At 39.3% G+C, this 24017-nt stretch overlaps 1 protein-coding gene across 1 annotated transcript in view; it reads right to left on the bottom strand.

The window, feature by feature from the left end:
• Positions 1-24017, bottom strand: part of POU1F1 (POU class 1 homeobox 1) — a 91273-nt gene that overhangs the window by 61554 nt on the left and 5702 nt on the right. Inside the window, exon 3 of the mRNA XM_069203126.1 lies at positions 14171-14239. Within this exon, the coding sequence (XP_069059227.1) occupies positions 14171-14239 (69 nt within the window). The remainder of the gene's footprint in view (positions 1-14170; positions 14240-24017) is intronic.

Genomic DNA, 24017 nt, shown 5'->3' on the forward strand with positions numbered 1-24017 from the left:
CCTAGCACAGGAACATGGTGGCGTAAATCATCCTGTAGCATATTTTTCTGCTACTTTTGATCCAGTTGCCATAGCATTGCCAAGCTGTTTTAAAAATGTGGCTGCGGTTGGAGCCAGCCTTGCTCAGAGTGAGATCATTGTGATGGGACATCACTTAACTGTTCCGGTCCCTCTCTCCATTGAGGTCGAGCTCACCAAGACCAAGACACAATACCTGACAAATGCCCGTTTGAGAAAGTGGGAGCTTCTTATTTTGGGCTCTTTCCATATTACTCTGAAAAGGTATACTGTATATAAGCCTGCTACTTTGTTACCTATAGACATTGCTGAATCTGAAAATGTAAATGAAGTGGAACATGACTGTCTGGACATTACTGAACTGTGCACCAAACCCAGACCTGATATTCAGGATACTCTATTAGAGAAAAATTATCAAATCATTTTTGTTGATGGTTCCTGTTTAAGAGACAGTGCGGGAACATTGGGATCTGGTTCTGCTGTGTGCACCATTTCTGGTGTACTCTAAGCTTCATGGCTTCAAGGAATATTTTCTGCACAACTGGCTGAATTGGTTGCTCTTACTAGGGCATGCTGTATTTCATCACATCTTAAAATTATGATTTTTATAGACAGCCAGTATGGATTTGGTGTTGTGCATGACTTTGGGCAGTTATGGTCCCAGCGAGGTTTCATCACCTCGTCTGGTTCACCCATAAGGAATAGTGACAAAATTCATGATTTACTACAAGCTTTACAATTGCATGAGACAATCACAGTAGTGAAATGTAATGCTCACCAAAAATCAAATGATTTTTATCTCTTTGGGTAATTCAAACGCAGATCAGATCACTAGATTTTGTTCACTTTTAATGAAGAGTTGAAAAATGTAACAGATACTGATGAGACAATTCAAAGTTTTCTGTTGACAATGGTTGACACTTGGGAAGAAATTGAAAGATTTCAAGATGAGGTTCCAGAAGGTAAAAAAAGAAGCTAGATACAATTCGATTGCAATCAAAGAAAAATTGTTAAAGTTTGGGTTTCAAATGAAGGGCCAGTAGTTTTGCCAAACTGTCTACTGCCACAAATGGCTAGATACTATCATGTTCAAACTTGCATTAGCAAAGGTGCAACGATTTGAACATTTAAGCAATCTTAGTTCAATCCAAAATCTAGGCAGGTTGCATAAGCCATTTGTCAGAGATGCATTACATGTCAGCAAATGAACATGGGAAAAAGAGCTGTTGTCAATTTGAGTCACATTGGAAGATCAGGTGGTCAATTTACCAGAATGCAGTTGGATTTCATTGAGATGCCTGTGTGTGGTGGTTTGAGATAAGTGTTAGTGATTTTCTGTATATTTAGTCATTGGATTGAAGCCGTCCCCACACATAGAAATGATAGCCTCAGAGTAGTAAAGCTGTTACTGAGAGAATTGAGTCCAAGATTTGTTTTTCCGGCCTCTTTAGAATCAGATAGAGTAAGTCACTTCAATAACGAGGTGATAAAATTGCTATGTTCATCCTTAAACATAGGGCATAAACTTCCCTGCAGTTACCAACCTGAATCTTCTAGATTAGTAGAGTAGATGAATGGTACTCTGAAAGCTCGATTGGCAAAAATGTGTGCACCCACTAATCTGAAATGGCCTGATGCGTTACCTTTGGCTCTGATGAGCGTGCAAAGTACACCTGTCAGAAGGACTGGTCTCTTGCCTCATGAGATACTGATGGGCAGAGCAATGAGATTGCCAGCTGTCCCTGCAAATGCGCTTGTAAGCATAACAGATGACTTGGTGCTGGATTACTGCAAGGGTCTAATTGATGTGGTTCACTCTTTGTCTCACCAGGTGGAAGCTACAGCTGTGCCACCATCCCAAGACCAATGTCACAGTCTTCGGGCTGGTGATTGGGTGGTGATCAAAAAGCACATGTGGAAGACTTGCTTGGAGCCCAGGTAGAATAGGTCATACCAGATTATTCTGGTAACAGTAAGTGCTGTGATGTGTGCTGGAATTCCAAACTGGATTCATGCGAGTCATACTCTTAAAGTACCATATCCTTGATGAAGATCTGGTGTTCTTGAGAGCACCAGCAGAAAATGTACAGTCTCAAGAAGAGCAAGTGACAAAGACAGAGTAAAAGACTGCAAGAGTAAAGACAGTACAGACTGGTGAAGATTCAGATTGTGATCTACTGAAGAGACATTTGAAAAGTGATTTTGACAAAGCTGCTAAATCAATTGTTGACAAACTTGGGAGAGCCTGAAAGCTACTGTAAATAATTACCAAGAAGACTGAAGACTGTTTTGATTTTTGTTTTGGTTGCATAGTTACATCTATTTTTCTTTTCTTTCACTTTTTGGTTCTTTACAGGCCATGAATTCCAATCGTAATTGACACAATGGGTGCAAATGTGTGTGTGTTGGATTGGCAGATGTATGGGTGTTGATAACTTTGTTATTGATCATAAGCATGAAGAGTGTTGCTGATAAAGCTGAAACTACTTATACACTTTTTCAAGTACAAGAGACTACTAAATTTTCTGAGTTAGACAAGTTCCACAAAGATGAGAAATACTTACACTTAGACAGTTCACAAGGAAATCTTTCTTCTAAGTTTTTTTTTATCATTTTCTGTATGAATATGTTAATACTATGGATGTGAGAGGATGTTATGTGTGTACTTAAATCCCTTCCTCAGTGGAAGAAGTGATTATATATCATAGATTACCACTAATTTATGGGAGCAGTTGTAATTTTCTATTAACAAGGCTTTATAATCAGGAATACATACAGTATTTCTATTCTAATTTTCATTTAGTCTTTTCTTTTGTTCCAGTTAACCAACACTTGAGTAGTATGGCTAAAGCTAGGAACTGAGACAATGCAGGAGGTTTCTTTGAGCCTACACTGATATTTGGCACAGCCTATGCACACCGGAATAACCTTACATATATACTTTCATCAATTGAGAAAACTTTCCTGGATCAGACTGATGACAGAAGCAAGGCAATGAAGGAGAAAATACAGAAGGGTTTAGTGAAACAAAACTTCAGGAATGACCATGTATATAGTGTGCCTAAAATACAAGGAAAGCTTACTTTAGATTATCAGCATATAGGAAAGCTTTGTATATACATGCCTCAATCCTGAACTGGTACTAAGATTGTGGGAACAAGAGAATGCAGACATGTATTTCTATTTAAGGATACATGGGACTTTATATTAAATAGACAAGGTCCTGCAATTCCTGGTGTATATTGCATTTGTTGAAGAAATGCCTCTTATTGTCTCCCTAGGGGATGATATGGGGTTTGTTACCTGGGAGTAGTTTTTCCCAAAATGTACCAGATTGACAACATAAATGATACACATGAGAACTTAAGACCAAGATCAAAAAGAGCAAGTTATTCATATATAATTGGGGATGTATTTGTAGCAATTATTCCTTATGAATGAGTTGTTCTGAATGACATGAAAATAAGGAAGCTATCAACCATTGTGGACGAAATGTTAAAAGATTTTCTGGGGCAATTATCTTGATGGATACTGAAATGTCTGCTGTACGTTTGATGGTTTTTAGCGCCGTCTTGCATTAGACATTCTTTTAGCAAAAGAGGGCGGAGTCTGTAGGATGCTAAAGGTGCAACATTGTTCCTCTTTTATCCCAGACAACAGTAAAGAAATTAGAAGCTACATTAAAGATTTGACAAATTTGAATTCTGAATTAAAGGACCTAAAACAACCAGTTGTGTGGGAAAAATAGACAAAAGTGTCACTGAAATGGGAAATTGGTTGGGAATCTTGGTCAGGGTGCTGTGGGAATGATACTGAAACCATTATTAATAGTGGTTGTGTGTCTCATTTGTATAATCAGATTTTACAAACTGTATAGATTCATACAATTTAAAAAATGAAAAATGCACAGAGGAGGGAAGAAACAGAAATGGAAAAGATAAGGAGCAAAAACTTTCATGATTTGAGAAATTTTGAAAATTTGAGAAAGCCTAACTGTAGATATACTAAACAAACCAAGTTTTGAGTTGTTTCATTAATGAATTAATGTAGTATTCTTTTGTGACGGCACATATATTCATCAGAGGAGGGATTGTTAGAGAGCAAACATTATTAAAAAAAATGTGTAACCAAAATGAAATGTTTAACATGTACTAAAACGCCTAAATAGAGAAACATGTGTTAGAAAAAAAATAAAACATGCATGTTTCAATATGTGGCTGACATGCTGTCAGACACCTCGAGTTCAATGAGAAATAACGAGTGGCTGTGAATATGTATTTTCATTATTTATAACTACATGTATTGACAGAACATATATAATATTATTGTACAACCAAATTAATGGTTTGCAATTATTAGAAATGTTTTATTCTTCATGTATTAGTAAAAAAGCCTACCTTTTAATATATTTCCAGAAGCACACTGTGTAAATGCTATGTTGATTTTACTGGAAACCTTTGCGAACATTGTTTATTAGACATCCTGTTAAATGTGCCCGTCTTGTGAAAACTTTTGCAACTTTTAACAATGAGCCTTAGTTTTTGAAAGGAAGCAACATTAACTAAATGTTGTGTTTGGTGCTGCTGCTTTTAGGGTCAAGCTTGCGTCGCATGCGCTTGCTCATGCGTTTCACTTGCGAGACGCTTTAGGAGTCAGAAAAGGGCTTGGAGCCCCATTCACTTCACGTCAGATGTCTTTCATTGGTTCATAGGCTTGCCTGTTAAAATCTGCTTGCTTTCATTAGTGGAAGACACGCATACGTCATGCCTTTTCCGGTGCTTAGCCCTCCTCGAGCGCAGTGACCAAGTACTGAAAACATGCAAGGCTTCCTGCTTCCCATCCGGTTTGTGGACTACTTTTTATCTTTTGTTAGCAGCGCGATCTCGTTTGGCAGAAGTCGAGCGCTTTGCATGACATCGACGATGTTACATAGTTAATTGCACTTTTGCCAGTTACGTAGATAATTTCACAACCTCTGACGTCTTTGTGCTGAGTAATGTTCCTAGTCCAATCAGTAAGGTACCCATTTATATTTTTGTCAAGGAATGCCGGTCTTTCTTTACATGATGCCGACTGTACTTCCGTTTTATTCCAAGTCATTTTTCAACTCTTAGCAAACCCTGTTGTTGTTGCTGCTCGCTTCTACTTGGGTGCAAAGGTTCAGCTGCTTACTGTGTATAAATCGGGTGCAAGTCTTTGTCTCATGGACACTGGCTTCCAGAAGCACTGGCCACGCAGCTTGAGGTGCCCAGGCAAAGAATTACATCTCTAGCTCTTGAATGATGGTGCCCAAGCCATGCTTTGTTTGCAGGTTCTCTGATCATGTTTAACATGGGTGAGGCATCTGGCAGAACACAGACATTTCCCTGCCATGTCGTGTACATCTATATATTTAGGAGTTTTGCCAAATTTAGATTTTGTCTTGTTATTTAGACACCAGATAGCATATTTTCAGGGCCTCACCCCCCCCCCATCATCACACTCTTCTTTCTGTCACTACCTTGAAAGTTTTTTTTTTTTGGGTCTCCTACTGCTAGCTGACTAAATGCATCAACATAGTTTCTTTATGAAATATGCTTTTCGGTATGTAATAATTTGTTAAGACCGCTTTCCACCCATTTTAATTCTAAACTAGTATACACCCTGAAAATATCCCGAAGTCTGAACCACCGGTCCCCTTCATTTCACCTTTTGAGACCTTTTTTTAATTGTACGTGCTATAGAAATTGCATATTCATTTTGCCGCTTCATTAATGCTCCGTTCTGAACCGAATATTTTCAGACTTTCTTTCAACTAAAGAGCATGTCCTTGTTTAAAATGCAGCCTAAAGCTTTTTTTCCAGTGACAATATCACCATTTTTAGCGTGCGTTTCTACAGCGTTTCCACTATGTATAAAACAGGCCACAGCCTAGGCTGATATTCTAAAGTGTATATTTGGGAAAAGCTTTCACATTTTGTTTTCAAACATACACCATTGGAAATGCACTGTCACGGCTACAGCACTTTTTAGGGTTGAGAGCACAAGCGCTCCATCCCTTTTGTAATCTCTTTGGGCTTTTAACCACACCCATGTCACGCCTGTCACTTTATTTGGTTTGTGGGCTTGCCTTTTAAAATCAGCTTGATTTCATTAGTGAAAGGCATGCATATGTTATGCCTTTTCTGTTTAGCTCTCCTCGAGCGGACTGACCAACAGAAAACATACGAGGCTCCATGTTTTAAGCCTGGTTTCTGCACTGTATCTTTTTATTTTCCATGCAGCGCGATCACACTGGGTTTTACATAGCGCAATTGCGCTCGTTTTTTTTTTTTTTCTTTTTCAATTTCAGCGTGACCACACTGGGTTTCACATAGCGCGATTGCGCTCGTTTTTTAGGGTCGAGCGCACAAGTGCTTTGTCCCTGTTGTAATCTCTTTGGGGTTTTAACCACGCCCATGTCACACCTGTCACTTTCATTGGCTTGTGGGCTTGCATTTTAAAATCCAGTTGATTTCATTTGTGATTTCATTTGTTAAAGGCATGCATATATGTCATGCCTTTTCCGGTGTTTAGCCCTCCTCGAGTGCACAGGCCAACTACTGAAAACATACGAGGCTCCATGTTTTCAGCCTGGTTTCTGTACTACTTTAGCTTTTTATTTTCCACGCAGTGTGATTGCACTGGGTTTTACATATCGCGCTCTGCTTTCTGGTTTTCAATTTTAGCGCTGGGTTTTGCATAGCACAATCGCACTCATTTTGTTTCTTTTAATTTGTGGCAAGAAAAGTCTGGTTATAAGTTTACAATGCTAAGAGCTCTAACTCGAGCAGATGCAAGACCCATTGCATTGCAAATGCTTGTTTAAAAATGTCATTGTTACACAGAAATTGCCATCTACAGAGAAGCGTGAACATGAGCCTATCTTGGAAAAGTAAAAAAAAAGATATACAACTGAAGTCCAGATGAAAGTTTATTGGCTGGGCACTAACCCATGTCATAGTCTTGTCCAAGTGAAGCCTAATTAATAACCTTTGGGACTTTAATTTAGCAAGCTTTAGGTGACACAAGTCAGTATCATTTTTCTTTCAGCTCCATGCTGTTCAGATTTCATTCAGTTTCTTTTCAGTCCCATTCTGCTTATTCAGCTCTTGTCCTTGATTCTAACAGTTCAGTTACCCTAGGCCCAACATTGTTGAACTGTTTTCACTTTTTATGATCCTGATGCTGATCTCCGAAGACCTGCTGTTCCTGTGCTCTGCTGATGAAGCCTCTGCAAGCTGCTGTCTCATTTAAGAGAGGTTTAACCAATGTGTATTTGTTTTTCCCTTTAGAAATCCAACCACATTTTTGATAGTGCCATAGTTAGATGGTTTCCAAATTATTTTTTGTCTTATTTTAATTTTTGCATGTGCAAAGCCCAATCCACAGATGCTTTTCAAATTGGAATTTGGTAGTTAGGATGTCTGATCCAACAATTAATTTGAATGTGTATTATTTGATTGTGATTGATTCAATCACACAACTAAATGTATTCTGTTGCTATTTTCCAAATATTTTTGTTATTTTTCAGCATATTTCCCTTGGAGTGTTTAATGGTAATTTCTCTCACAAGACTGAGATTCTTCAGACAGCCTATGTTGTTTCTATATTGCTATCATTTGGTTTTGCACCTCATTTACATGACCTTAGCATTGTAATTTTAAGGACTATAAATGTTTAAACTTTAATACATTGGTGTGGTGATTCATGACCACATAGGTCATGGTGTTTGTAAATTACTGACTCATTATTGCATATTTTGATTGTTGATTGTATTGGTTCTCATTGTGGATTTGATGATCATTACTCCTGTCTGAGTCAAAAGATTTGAGTCGACCTCTGAGGTTAATAGATGTCACTGCCCTATTACATGTCACCTTATCCTAATATTAAGAGGTAACACACCCACATATGTGAGGTCATAAGCTGTGCATGTTGGGGACACAAGCTATAGTTAGCAGTGATAACTTTAACTGCTGAATTTCTGTGGATTTGTATGAGCTCAAAACTTTATGTTGTCACTGAACTTTTCACCTAACTATAACATCCCTTTAATCTCTGGCTGTGTCACCTACTATCAGTCACTAGTTATAGTTAGGTCTGCTTTTCCTTTGATGGAGTGCTTTTTTGGTTTTATAATAACTTTGGCCATGCTTGACGAATCTTCACAAAACTTTTAAAAAACGTTTATCCACCTCAGCTCCTTCTTGGAAAGTTCTGGGGTGATCCTTGAAGTGAGGCCCAAGCAAAAAAGGGGTCCCAGGTCATTTTCCAGAGACTTCTTCAAGGCAGGTTGTTACAAAAACTACTGAACAGAAGTACACCAGATTTGTCCGGAAGCTAGATATCTGTCTGCAGATTGTTCTTTTTGTGGTTTGGTGTAAATCTATTCAGTAGTTTTTTTAAGGGTAAAAAGAATTGTATATTTTGCCAGTTGGGCTTGAGAGAATCCAGCGAGAACGCAAAATCAAAAATGGAGCCCTGTGATTGGTCAAGAGGTCAGTTTTTCCCGTGAGTCTTCACACTTTCATGGGAGCATGAGAGTCCCATGAGTCACACAAGAATGAGCACTCTGATGGGCTGGCTGTTGTAATGTTAGAAATGAAACGGCAACCATTACTGTTTACAGTAAAACAGTGGAGGTGTTGTGGAACTTAATTAAAAAAGCTATACAAAGGAGGAGAAGAAAGAAATGCTGTCTTCCTATATCTAGATAGGAGGTGTTTAAGAGATAACCAATGTGACACTTGGCAGGGCAGGAGTCTCAGCAGAGAGTCCAGGTGCTGCCAGAGGTAGTCTTTGATGGCCCTGAGACTTCAAAACAGAAGGCAATCTCAGTTCAAGCCCTTGGTGATTGTTCTTCAAGCAGGAATGCACAACAAAGTCCAGTCTTTGTCCCCTTTCACAGGCAGAAGCAGCAACTGCAGGCTAGCCCAACAAAGCACATTCACAGGCAGGGGCAGAACTTCTCCTCAGCTCTTCAGCTCTTCTCCTTGGCAGAGGCACCTCTTGGTTCCAGAATTGATCTAAAAGAAATCTAAACTCTGGGGTTTTGGGTCCACTACGTACACCCCTTTCTGCCTTTGAAGTAGGCAAACTTAAAAGGAAAGTCTTTGTTGTTCACAAGATCCTGCTTTGCCCAGGCCAGGTCCCAGACACACACCAGTGGGTTGGAGACTGCATTGTGTAAGGGCAGGCACAGCTCATTCAGGTGTAAGTGACCACTGCTCCCTCCACTCCAGTTCAGATGGCTCATCAGGATATGCACAAACAGGATGGTTAAAGCAAGAAAATACCTACTTCCTAAAAGTGTCATTTTCAAACTAACAATCTAAAAACTAACTTCACTAAAAGATGTATTTTTAAATTGAGAGTTCAGAGACACCAAACTCTCTATTTCTATCTGCTCTCAAATGGAATCTACACTTTAAGGATATTTAAAAGCAGCCTCAATGTTAAACTATGAGAGAGATAGCCCTTGCACAGTGAAAATCAAATTTAGCAGTATTTCATTGTAAGGACATGTAAAACACATCAGTACATGTCCTACCTTTAGCATACACTACACCGTGCCCATTAGGCTATCTAGGGCCTATCTTAGGGGTGCCTTACATGTATAAAAAGGGAAGGTTTAAGCCTTGCAAGTGGGTACACTTGCCAAGTCGAATTGGCAGTGTAAGACTGTACACACAGACACTGCAATGGCAAGTCTGAGACATTTTTACAGGGCTACTCATGTGGGTGGCACTATCAGTGCTGCAGGCTCTCTAGCATTTGATTTACAGGCCCTAGGCACCTCTAGTGCACTTTACTAGGGGCTTATTAGTAAATCACAAATGTCAATCATGGATAAACCAATCAACAATACAATTTACACAGAGACCATATGCACTTTAGCACTGGTTATGAGTGGTAAAGTGCCCATAGTGCTAAAGCCAGCAAAAACTGGTCAGAAAAAATGGAGGAATGTTGCAAACAGTTTGGGGATGACCCTGCAAAAAGGGCCAAGTCCAACACAACACCCACGAGCCTAATGCCAGGGTAGACCAATCAATACTTTGATGGACTTCCCTGATTGGGGCCCGCAACAGCAGGGGCATGTCCCAGTTCTATGCCTTCCTGACTCCAGTTGGATCCCTCTGTCCATACTCTCAGGGCCCACTAAGCTAACCCATGGGGAACCCCTCTCCTCACTTGTGGATACAATCTGTGCAGCCCCTAACCTTACTTTGCTCACAGATGTATCCCTGGCGGCAGACAGTGCCACTATTGCCAACACAGTGGTGTGACCCACTCTACCCCCAGGGTGTGACTCCTGTGCCCCCCCATGGGCAACTCTGTCCACTAGGACAGAAAGCCACAGTGGCTACTGACGGCTGTCAGGGATGAGAGCTAGGCCTTTCAAGACTCTCCAACCACTGTGACTGTGGAGAGGGGGGGCAGTGGCCCCAGGTACATGCCACGCTTTGACCACTCTCCCTTCCATCAGGTCAGGGATGACAGCCTGGCACTGGTCCTCCCCTCTGGGTCTCTGTACCCTCTCTCTAGGAGTGGCAACCCCAGATTCCAGAATTGTCAGGCTGCTTATAGAAGCCATCCTGCACAATTCTCACACCAGTGCAGGGATGTTAACCTTCAACTGGTTTTCCACCATGGGGTCTGTACCCTCACGTTGGACCAGGGTCAGGGGTGAGGCTTCCTTCCCCCTACCCTTCCCTCTGGAGTCCTGCACCTCCACCCCACTAGGAGTGTCCTCCCCAGAATGCAACAGGGTAAAGGTACTGTTAACAGTAGCCCCTTCCTCCAGGTCAAGTAGGACACCATGAATCTGGCCCTTCAGTTCATGGTCTGTACACTTGGTTTGAACTGGGCTCAGGGGTGAGTATCTCCCTCCCCTGCCCCTTCTCCCAGGGTTCTGCACCCCCTCACCATGGAGAGTACCCCAAGAACTCACACCGGGGGGTGATTGGGCAAACCGCCCTCCTCGTCAAGTCAGGTCCACCCCCTGCACCAGACCTTCCAGCCTAGGGTCTGTACCCTCTGACTGGACCATTGCCTGGCTAGCCAGGACTTCCTGGGAAGCACACCTACCCCCTGCAAGGGAAACACCTTCCCTAAGGGCTCCATGAGAGTCTGGCTGGTGCTCGTTCCCTCACCTCTGCTTCCCTGGCAGATCCTGGTGCCCCTCAGCCCAAAAATGGTATCACCAAGGTTATTCCTGGGGAGCTCTGACCTAAGAGCCAACCCCTGACCCTCCAGGTCCTCAACTGGGACCCCAACCCCCTCTCGACTTCTGCACCCCCTCACTAGGAGTAGTACTACCAGACACCAGAACTGGTGGGCACCCCCCATGTTCTCCTGACACTATAGAGTCTCCCTCAGCAGATGGCCCTACGGTACAGGCTAGCCTCCACTCCTGGTGTTCACTCATGTAACCCTCCAGGCCCTAGGACTGGATCTCGGGCACCCTGGGGCTCAGCCCACCCCCACTCCCTCTCCTCAGATTCTGGACATGGGATCCCTCACCCATCCCACTGCACTGGGACCTGCCTGGGACACTTCAAGCTTTTCCCACCTCACCTGGTTGGGAACTACCTAGACCACTCCCTTCAGGAGCACCCCCAAATGCTTCTTCAGACCCACTGATACTCACCCTGAGGTCTGCCTCCAGTGCAAGTTCCCGGGGGTCAGAGAACTCAACCTCCACCTGGTGTTGGCATAGCTCTGAAAAACATAGACTGGACATATGCTCTTCAGCAATCACATTACACAGCCCCTCACACGTGTTAACCAAACTACCCTTAACCCAACCATCCAGTGCTTCAGCCTTGAAAAAGTACCCATATCACCCTCCTGAGACTGATGAGACAGCACCTGGCTGCCCCTGACACTCAACCCACACTCTTCTGGGGTGTCTCCACACTCCACAACTTGGGCCTCTACTGGGGGGAACACCTCTCCCTGTCACTCTCACCTAGAGCCAGTAGAGTGCCCATTCCACCACTAGGAATATGACTCCCCAGGCCAGTTACCCAATCCACCTCATGGACCCTGCGCAACACTGGAGCTACCTCATACCCCTGAACCTCCTGGTGTATGTTAACCTCCTCCTTCCATGGGCACAGTCCAGCCCAAACTGCTAGGCCAGGTGCTCCCTGAACCAGAAACAAGCATCCTGGGACCAGTTTCAGGGTATCACCCTTCCTCAGCCAGGCTAGCTTGAATCTGGTGGCAAAGCAAACACAGGACCCACTCCTAAAAAAAGAAAAATCTTTCTTCAAGGGCTGCAAGCTTTTCCTCTCATAGACTGAACAAAAAAGTACATTAGACCACCCTAAATTGGGGGCAGTCCAATGTACCAGCAAGGGCACGCCTGAGAAAACTTGACAGTGCACCTGACTCTAAATAGAGCAACTGGACTGTCAGTTTAGTGACAGGGTACTCCACTACCTCTGTGCTTCAAACTCTAAATGAGGCCCATATTCTGTAGATTTTCATTTCACAGGGGTTAAGACTTCTAAGAAGTAGGCTTTCACACAGTATTGCCATGAACCACATTACCTATCACATTAATGCCCACACTTTCTAAATAATCCAGTCATTGTGTTCGGATTTGGAAACTAAATTAATAGTGTCTGTCTTCAGATTTTCTACCCTCGCAACTCTGCCAGTAATATCCTTGCATAAACGTCTCTCTGTGTAAAGAATGCTGTATTAAACAGTGAAAATTATCAGAAATTACCTTGTAATGTTCCAACACCATTTACAACATTAGGGATAGGCATACTGCAAGCCTGCAAAATTCTGGTTTGTGAGATACTCGCAGATAACATCTCTTGAGTAGTTGGCTTGATTCCTAAAATATGGTAAGAAAGAAAAACATTGAAACATAGTGCAGGTCGGAGGCACTGATGGTCTTTATCCACTATAGAAAATTATGTTTACCTGAAGCTATTGGAAAATCTTCCTCGTTTTCATCAAGCGCAAATGAGTAGTTTTACGACAATGCAATGAACATGATACAATGACAGTACATGTTTTATGTAATCAAATATATATTTCATTTCCCTTGTTATTTTAAATACAAATGCCTATTTCTGCAAATGGCCAAGAACATTGTGGCAGGTGTCAAGAGTGTATCCCGGGTTTTAATGTGTACTTAGTGTAATTTGTGTATTTATTATTGGAAAAACTGAATTTAAAAACGAGGTATAAGAAGTTTTTCCCACACCCAGTGTATTATCTAACCAAGGATCAAGGATGCACCAGCACCTAGAGACGTGAATGAATGAACTTCTTTTTGATTTTCTAAAGCCTCACTCGCAACAATCAAGCTTAGATGCTCTTTTCTCCTGTGTTAATTTATTCTGTTTCATAGACCGAAAATGTTTGGATTAAGATTTTATCAAATTCATGTGCTGTAATTTGTACTACACAAATGCTGCTCACCTGTATTTCACATTATCTATACTACCAAACACATTTAAAACATACTCTGATTAGTAGGGGGCGTGGTGCGATGTAAAAAACAAATGTTCACTGAAAAAAGCGTAGTTATAGTTAGGTGCTGAAATAATACTAAAACTAAAAACTAAAAACTATAAAACACTGAAATTGACAAATTTTAGTTTACTGAGTTAACTACAACCATGCCAAACAGCGGGCGTTATTGTTTTCAAATACAATTTAGCATGACCCACATTTACAATTTGAGGCACAATGAAGTAAAGTGATTTGACTAGAATCACATAATGATGTTCATTCCTGTTTTTGCACCCTTCTGCTAATAAGATTACAGAAGCCCCCATGTGTAATAACCTTGAGGGAGCACAGAAAACACTTTAACTTCGAAATCTGTGACATCATTTATCTGCTGCAATTGAACATTTCCACTGTCTTCCCAGCTTACCACTGCAGTATTGGGGTGTTTTATATATCATCCCCTTTTCTGATGTTAACGCGTTGCTTTCATCAGCTACAGTTAAGACGTGTTTCATAAAGCTGCCTTTCCTTTTTTAAAAGCTGGCTACTTTTTTGCTTCAAGTTAGCTCGATGGCATCCTAAATTAAGCATTTGAAATAAAAATATAAACTTCTCGGTTTAATAATGTTATATAGGTTAATTTCCTTACCAGCCATTACCCCATAGGTCGACTGCTGGTTTCCATAGTGACATGAGGGACTTGAGTAATGCAGGCCCGCTGATGTGGAATAGAATGGAGAAGTACATGGGAAAGTATCCAGGAGTTTAGACCAAAGAAAAAACAGATGGTGCTGGTAAGACAATGCAGGAGTATTCAAAAGGCATTTTTTCAAATGTGTGTTTAATGTGCATTGATATTTTGTTTTTAAAATATTGCAGTTAACATAATCACAAACATTCCCGAGGCTAGCTAATTACTAATTAGACTGAGGTAATTGTAAATGTATGTTTAGGAACTCAATTTTATCTTCACTTGATTTCTTAGCAGGTTTGCCATTGAATATTTTACTCACAACATCAATAGGGCTGGTCAAAATTTCCGTTATGCTGGCATAATCTTGTGTCATTTTGCTAATTGTGTGTTACACTAGCAACATTGAAATTCACAAAGTTACACCTTTCCAGCAAGCGGCGGAATTATTCCACAGTTGTGGCAAAACTTTAGGATGGGAACAAGGGCACAATGTATGACCAGATTGCGAATGGCTGTTGTTTGCGGTGGTGGTGCTTTATGCACTTTTTTAAAGTGGGAAATGAGGCATCTCATCTAATATAGATGCAAGGATACATTTTTCACTAAAATATATTTCTAATGCCAATTTTGCAATTTGCCTATTTTTACCTAACTTTTCTAGATTGTTTTGTGCAAATACACAGAAGTACATAACATACATTTCTCACATGCCTACGTCATCAAGTAAATTATAGATGCAATTATTTAAACAGTTTATAACAAAGTTTTATGACACAACTTTACATGAGTGACAACAAAATTGAGTTTATCTGCATTTATTATCTAAAATAGAGCAGAAATCCCGCTCTCAATGAAAAATAGTCATCAAAAGTGAATAAAATATCATTAATAAAATGTGATTAAACATTGAAAGAGAAAATAGACCTGGCTTTTAATAAACGTGTTTCTGCTGCATGTTGATGATTTTGTGTGTATGGGCCTGTGAGTAAAAGTGTGACGGACATCTAAGTGAGTTACAGCGTACAAGGATAAACAGAAGCCTGGTCCACTGCAAGCACAAACAGTACATGTTGCCGAAGCTACCCCTCCGTCACACCGACTTAGTCTGGGAAGAGCCTGTTGACCAAAAACTCTCTTGTTCTCAGGAATCACTAAAGTCTTTCCAAACAAGAAAATATAAAAAATATAGAGGTACACCTCCCTTTGCAGACTCAAATACCTGTTATACCAGTGAAATAGCTCTAATCCAAAACATGAATTTTTCAACAACCAATAGCTGAGAGCAGCTGGCCTTTTGCCTTTCTCCTTGTATGGCTCGTATAAGCTTTGCAAGACAGCTAAATCTGTCTCTAGGCAGGTCTAAAAAGTTTAGCACTTTATAATTCAGCTCGTTATAACACACAAAATAAAAGAAAAATCTCGAAAAATCAACACAGCTATATATGGCAGTAAAAGCAGATGCAAATAAAGTGTTGTGTGTATGTCCAAGATACTTATTAAGAAGACAGGCATGGGTCCATATGAGTCAATAAATACATTTTGTCAAATGGCATTTCATCAAGGGGAGAGGACTTTCACCCCAATCGCACTGAGAAGGACTAATACATAGGAAATATTTACTAAAGCTTTGCTCTGTTGCAAGAACCCATTTCCACTGCTTTGCACTGCTTTGGATCGCTTTGCATCAAGGGGGCACTAGTGGGGCACTACAAAGCCAGATCAGCAGAACTCCTCCTAGGTTTTGATGCTAAGCCCAGTCTACTAACATTGGGCTTTGCATCGAAAACTAATGCCTCTTTAAAGTGGGCCTCAACAAGGGACAATGTGATTATTTCTTTATAAAAAAACTGCATTGTATATATGCTGCAGTGCATTGCACATTTCCAATGGTGATAATTTTTATGTGTTTGTCTGGGCAAAGGAGTGTATATTGGAAGAGTATGTTTTCAGAACAGTCCAATGTTAGATAGCATACGCTCACCTCTGCATCATGTAGCAAGGCTGTTTGCAAGGAAAGTGTGTCTGTTGGTGAACCAATAAAGAGGATGATAGAAGCAGCAGGCCTGTCTTCATTGATACGGCTCTGCACTGTGTTTCCTCCCTATGCAACTCATTGCAACATAGACAATTTGACTCCTGCTCTACATTGCATAAAAGTGAGTAAATCTGGCCCACAGTCTGATATCAGGATTAAAGAAGCCATCTCTTAATTGTTCCTGTCTTCTTCGTGATAGAACAAATTCTATTGTATTTATCATCACACATACATTAATTCCTGTAAATTAGTTTTACCATTTTAACGAATAAATCATGAACATCAGAGACTTCCAAAGTCTTAAAAGATAATACTCCATTTGATTCTATCAGGGACCTTTCCACATTCAGTGAGATAGTCATTAATGATTCCTAAGGATAATTTTAAGATTTTATGATCCACTCACTGCCCTCAATTAACTGTGCTTGATATGGTCTTATCACTTTCAGAAATGCATTCTTTAATCTATTAAATATGTTGAGATACACCCTGCAATAAAGACATATTGTCTGTTAAATTGTACGTTACTGAACAGTTTTCTTGTTATATATTAATGATACCTGCCTCCAAGTCAGACATGATTTGTTTTGTACATGAAGCAGTTGCATAGCATTTTAAATTCAATAGTTTTCCATCCTGTCAGCTTTTGGGAAGCTTGAGTTAGAGCATTTTAGTAATTAAGATAAATAATCATTAACCTAATACAATATATTTTTTAGGCCTAAATTAATTACTGAATGTACACATGGCTTTCCATTCGAAGCTTGCATAAACACATGCATTTAGTTTAAACTGCTGAGAAGCACAAACTTTTCCCTTTTTTCTTCCTCGTCCTTTCCTCTTTGTTACTTCTGACCTGTGCCATGCTCATAAGTGTATATATTTTCATGACACAAATGTCTTATTGCAACAGTAGAATGAATAGAGAGAGTGTTTGATCTTAGCTATTTACCTATTTTACCCATCTAGAAAGTGCTGAAATGTTAGATTAATCTTAAAAGTTGTTTCTTTATGAATAGGCTCTGTCACAGAAGGTGTATGGGAACAAGAGTAATTTCATTGTGGAATGTATTATACTTACCTTGATTTGTTTTGTCTTAGAGAGTGAGAAACTGAGAAACAGAGAGAAAAATGTTGCAGAGAATATACCAATGTGTCTTGTGCTTTGGACATTCTTTGTTAAACTTGCAAAAACGATGGAAGCTTTCTTGTTCTCATGAAGATATCGTCATTTCATTGACTGAAACCAGAAGGTATCTTCGCAAGACTCACAATTTGTTTCTTTTCTAGCATTGTATAAATGTGTGTTCCCAGACAAGACAATAAACTCTCTTAGAGACTCTTAGACACTTTTAGACTCTCTGATATTCATAGATCCTCAGACTTCCTTGAGAGCACTTCATTCTGATAGTTTTGACTTGATGCTGATGCATCCTGGATTCACTCTGAGAGCTAATTAATTATGTTCTGGTTTTATGCTATTAAAATCTTACTGAGTTTTTTGTACCTCTCTACATGAGATGTTCTAAAGTTTACAGTTTTATGCTTTGCACTTTTCGAGGCTAGAGCTCTTTATGGGTTCTGTTGATGCTTTATTTTACTTTAAATTAGATTAGAGTAGTATTAGATTTATGGAACGTGTTTCATGCTTTGTTCTGTATTTGTATTGAACATTGACGACTTGCTAATAAAATAACTTATTTACTAAAAGATTTAATAAAGACCTTAAACACAATCCAACTCTCCTTATTGACTTCTATCCAAATGTAAAAGATTTTAAATGTTGATATATTATTGATCTGCATTTCCTGGTTTATCCCTTGACTACCTCAAAGGCTCATCATTTTGGGCACAATGAGGTGTGGGAACTTCATGTTTCTGAATGAAGTGATCAGTAACAATTGGTGTTCCCAGTAGTCCCAGCCACATGTTGGCACTTGATTCAGGGAAGTGCTGACTGAAGATTTTCAAGGAAATGCAAATGTGCACTTTTAAAACAGCATAACCTAAAGGCCTTGGCAATTTTTGTATATATTGCAAATTGGACAAGTTATATTGCTTCTTCCACTTCGAGCTCTGATGTCGAGAGGAACTGCTAAGATGCTTGAACCTGGTAGTTTATTTAGTAGTTGCAAATATATTGACCACCATCTTCATTCACAACAGAATGCCAAATCCTCACTGACATTCTGTTTTCACCAGTTTCCTTTGAACACAGATAATATTGATTTATAGTTGCACATATTTTGGAAATGTTTTATTCGTCAGATAAAATGAATGGTTTGAATACTAACAATATATCACTTTTCAGAGCATAATTATTTGAATTAATTCCACATTTTTACATATGCATGCATGCCTTTCAAGCGCCCTGTGTGTCCATAAGGCCTATCATCCAACTTTAAAACAAGTCTGTTTCACAGCTACTTATAGCCTGATGATTAAAGTTCATGAATTATAATGTGATATCACCATGTGCATGTTACATCATACTTCAAAGGTCAATTTAAAGTGAAACATGTACTGTTGAGAGTGCAAACTAGGATCAAAGCTCAGTTACGAGGTTAATAGGGTCTAGGCTGTGAAATTCGCCATTTACGTTGTTCTTTCTGGATGAGTTTGAGTGCACCTACTTGTTGTCAAATTATTTTTTGCTGTGGTAATACCATACAATCAATCTGTGCATTCTGTATTCAATTAGTTAAAATATATACCTCCTCAAGACAAGTATTCTAAAGCCCAGTTACAATTTGCATTAAAGAAACTGAAAAATTAAAGTGCAGTTGATTTCTATGTCTGTTCTTTGGCTTTTCCCTTTTTCGTTTTATCTCTTTTCTGTATTTACAAACTGTATTCACAAACATATCTGTCCATGATTTTCTTTGTTGCATTAATTTAGTCTCGATATTAACACGTGGGAGAGAGAGGCCAGAGGGGAGGGGACCTTATTCTTTTTTTATAAGATTGATGAAGCAATTTATATTTTTTTTTGTTCATTTAGATTTACCCTTCATTTGCAGGTGTACTTTATGTTTTAGTAATCACCTGTGCGGTTTAATTGTAAGTATTCGTTCACTCATTTCTATTGCTCTTTAATTCCTAGTATTACAATTAAATTGTTGACATGTTTTACATCTTCACACTTAATCGCTGTCTGTCCTTTACCAGATGTATTTATGCACTCATGTGAATAAACAATATATGTATAGTTTGAGAATACAGGCGTAAATGACTTCACATTGCTTCAATTTAAACTATGCAACACTTCGCTGGCCCAGCAGAGCACTGTGACCCCACATCCCCTTTCCAGGAACTATCGTCAGAGAGAATATATTCCCTTCAGGCAATTCCAGGTCACGGGACGGAATATGGAGTGGGGTTAGACCTTGAGACCAACCCCCACATAATGAATCCATGAAAAAGCAAAAATTGCTGCAAATTCATTCTGGATTTTCATTAGAAACGACTTGAAAATTGCTTCTTTCACAACGTCACTGAAAATATCTGCACCAGAATCAAGATAAATAGGCAGACTCACATTTTACATTAATTGACTCAGTTAGAGAACCTTTGAGGAAACTGAAGATATATACTTGAGGTCATTGGTACAGTTTGAAATGAAACGATTAGTCAGGCTGAAGTGAGCTAATGCGACAGACTGAGGTGTTTAATTTAATTGGAATGATTATCTAGCCTTCTTGTATTTTAGAGCTGCTTTTGATGTTGTGAATTGCTTCAATCTCTTTTCAACCCTAGAGGAATCGGGTGCAAAATCAAAACCTTGTAGAGATTGCCCACATCCTTCATAATAACAATTATGCAAGAATGTGTTATAATGACAGTAGCAAATGCAGTGAAGAATTCCCTGTGTTACAGGGAGTGTTTCATGGCTGTATTTGGGCCCCAAAACACTTTAACATTGTTGACATTGACCTGCACCCCCGGGTAGTGTAAAAAAGCTAATGTTTTTCTGATTACCGTCTGTGCTGTGTTGTTTCTGATAAATGCACATTACACGGATTTGCTTGCAAAAAAATGAGAAAACCTATCTGGATTAACTAATGATGTAGTCCTCTTATCAAAAGCAACTTTCAACGAAAAATTGGGAAAAGAAACAACTTTTTATGAATCTCCACAAGAGCAAATCACTGATTATAGGAAATAGCAAACCTCCCTGAGCCCCACCTGTAAATTATCGAGAGAAGATGGGTCAGTACAGAGGTTTGGATGATTTAATCGTGTAGAAACCTATTTTTATTTGACCGAATGATAGAATGGAATCACGAAAGGTGCTTTACATTTAGATCGCTTATGATCTGTTATGAGCTTCATCAATAGCCCCCTTGAAGCAGGTGCCAATAATACCATATTCGGCTGTATTGAATACACCTTTTGAAATAGCCAATGAATGTGCTATAAGGATTTGTCTATTAAGAACTGCTATTTGTGATGGTGCAAGTTTGCTGTCTTGGCTATTTCAAATAGAGCGAGTTTTTAAAACCTAGGTTTGAAGAAGCTCTGGGAAACCCCTCATATATTAACCAAGAAGCATTCTTGGCATTGATGACCTAATACTGTGAGCAGCAGTACCAAGGTCCGTAATTGCTTTAAATGTTAGTTGTCATTTGCAGTTACATGTTGCGTCTCATGTATATTTAAGAGCTCTCAAAACAGGGTTTCGGATGGAGGGATTCTACATGGGATGACAATGGAAAACCTTCGCCACGACCTAAACGACAGTATGGTAAACTCGTATGTGTATCTGTGAACAAGAAACCATTTTTAAAAAATGTATTCATTGCCAGTTTTTCTTGTACCACCTAGCATATATTAGGGAGAAATGTGTTAACACGATTTCTAAACAAGTCAACATACTTCCTCTTAATCCTTGTCTGTGGTGATGCTTCGTGGTGTAATGCAAAATGATGGGGACTCTGAGATGTCCATGTTTCGCAGATATTCATTGACCTTTGGCTGAATGGCACTGCCTTAAAGAGTGAGGAGCCCCTAGAGGGCTGGTTCCTCTCCCTAGCCCCTCCCAAGCCAGGCACCACCTGTGTTACACCCCTGCTATTGCTACCTCACGAACATTTCTGTAGTTCAATATTCAACGATCAGTCACTGCTTGGCATGGAGACCCTGACCCTAAACATGTGCAAACAAGTGATCTCTAAATGTTGTAGACATTATCTTACATACATTTACCAATGGATCATTTGAAATGTAACGCTGATTAAGTTATTGAAGACTGATGTTGCTTACAGTGAAAGTTGATTCAATCACAAAAAAGTATAAGCCTTTTCATAACTATTTCCTGTTTGCATATTTAGATAATAACTTGTTGATGTATGTTTCACTATTTTAGAACAATCTTTTTCGACGTGCCATTGTATCTGATGTTTGTGCCCGTAATATACTTTTTTAATTTGATTAATCCTATCCATTGTAGACAGTAATGTAATTTTGGGTTTTTAACCTTGATGTTTCTTACATGACTGTTATTTTTTACATTTCCCTTTTTACGTCTGTGGTATCACAAATGTTATCATTTTTATACGCAAGCATGAAACAACATGAGAAAATTAGAAAGCCTGAAGTAAGACAATGAGTCAAAGTGAATGAAGGAATGTAGCAAACTGTAGTGAACAAAAGAGCTGGGCTTTAGGTTGGCGATTTAGACGTTTTAGTTAATTTTGAAAAATTGGCCAGGATGAAACGAAGGACTATGGCAGCATTTAAGCAGACTTTGCAAATGACTTCACTCCCGTTTGTTGCAATTTGTGAACAAACTGAACTGCTTTACTGCCAGTATGTTCTACCCAGTCGACTGACCCATCCTAAAGGTAAGGTCCATCCTAAATGTACAAAGGATTTTGACTCTTGCAGGATTTCGTAGCTGAGAGGTTGTGCTTCTGATTAATCGAAGTTGATTAACATGCCACAGACTTGAGTTTTCATTAAAGTACTTGTAAACAAAAATGCAATGACTTATCGATGCAGCCAATCTTGCTGATGTCAGCCAATCAGGAATAGACAGATATTCTGCTGCATGGCATCTATATTGTTCCGGCATACCTGCATTGAAGCTGCAGTGCAAGTTAGTATACTTCCTTTATGACTCCACAAAGAGCATACAAGCTACTCTACAGAGCAAAAGGAAACACAGAGTTGTAGAAATATAGCTGGGTGGACTAAAAAGAATATGTGATGGAGCAGGCTGTAGTGCTTGCGGTGGTGCTGGGGACTGAGAATAAACACGTTAACCAGATCAAATGAAATTAAAATAATGTGAAACAGAAATGGAGGGGAGAAATGGGGTCATGACAGAATTATTGGGAGCATTGGGTGAAAAATAGGTCAGGACTGAGAAAGTAGTGAGTTGGTTGGTGCAGAGACACGAGTGTTCCACAGTGGAGACAAGAGCATGTATGCCTGAGGATGGACCCTAAGTGGCCTTGACAGAAAGCAACAAACAATTAAGATATGCATCTTACAAAATATGATCCTTGATTTTTTTTTAAAAGACCCTGTACATTTTTTATGTGACTAATACAGTTTTCTACAGCTTTAAAAATAAAAGCAAATGTAATGTTTTCCTCATCTTTGCTGGTTGACCCTAATCAAAAAAGTTCTTAATCAGTAGGTGGGAAAGGCATGCCTTTCAAATTTGTTTCAAGACAAATCTATTGATCACCATTTATCATTTACATTTACATTGTCCAACCAACATAAGAACACATCTATTAAACATCAAAGAGGGGTTAATAGCCCATGAGCCACTGAAAGAATTACTTCGATGTGAGGTAAGGGGTTACCTTTTAACCAGGTAGAGCTGTATTTTCTTAGAAACAATTACAACAAACACCAGACTGCATAGGGACTCTTTCAAACACAAGCACTATTTTAATATAATACACTAATGTGGTATTTAAATAATTAATTAAATTTTATTATTTAGTATGTAAGGAATAATGTACCCCCTGCCGTACATTATAAAGATATTGCAAGTTACAGAGGAGTTCTAAAACCACATGAAGGAACAATGCCAATGGCCGAGTTCCTTTATAAGATTAAGGAACTCTGAGGTGAGGTGCAATATCCTTACCATGTAAGGCAGGAGGTACATTATTCCATATATTACATTGTGAAAGCATCATCATTTCCACAAACCACTTAAAACATTGGTGTGAAGCATGTTTGCAAACATGAAGAATAAAGTTAGAACCTCTAGTACAAAATTAAATGTGCCAAGAACTGGTTACATATTGGTTGAGCAAAATATAAAAAGGTATTAGAAATAGTTCAATACAAGTCAGTTTAAAAAAAAAAGCTCTAGTATTTCAGAATATGTAGAAGCATTCAAAAAGATTTTAATTTTTCTGTAATAATCTAATGAATGCCAAAAATAAACATGTTCTTTCTGCTAGTCACTGCAAGCTAGAAAAATAGAGCAGATTAAAAAGGAAAGCAGCATTTTCAAGTTGTTGCTTTAAGCAGCTGCTCCGATATCTGACCTGCCTTTCTTCACCGCTGCTGGCGCAGGCAGCAGGCATTGTGACGTCAGAACTTGATTGCAATAATTTACTACAGTTGAGTTCTGACAGCTTTGTTTTATAATCCGCAACTGGGTCCTTCACAAGTCATTGATTATAAAAGAGATAAAGTACCTCCAGCCATAAATTATAAGGCTATTACAAGTCATTGAGGAGTTCCATAACTATATAGAGGATCAAGTCTCCATATAATACATGGTCAAACCATCACCAT

This window comes from Pleurodeles waltl, chromosome 8 (genome assembly GCF_031143425.1).
Source record: "Pleurodeles waltl isolate 20211129_DDA chromosome 8, aPleWal1.hap1.20221129, whole genome shotgun sequence".
NCBI classification, from domain to species: domain Eukaryota; kingdom Metazoa; phylum Chordata; class Amphibia; order Caudata; family Salamandridae; genus Pleurodeles; species Pleurodeles waltl.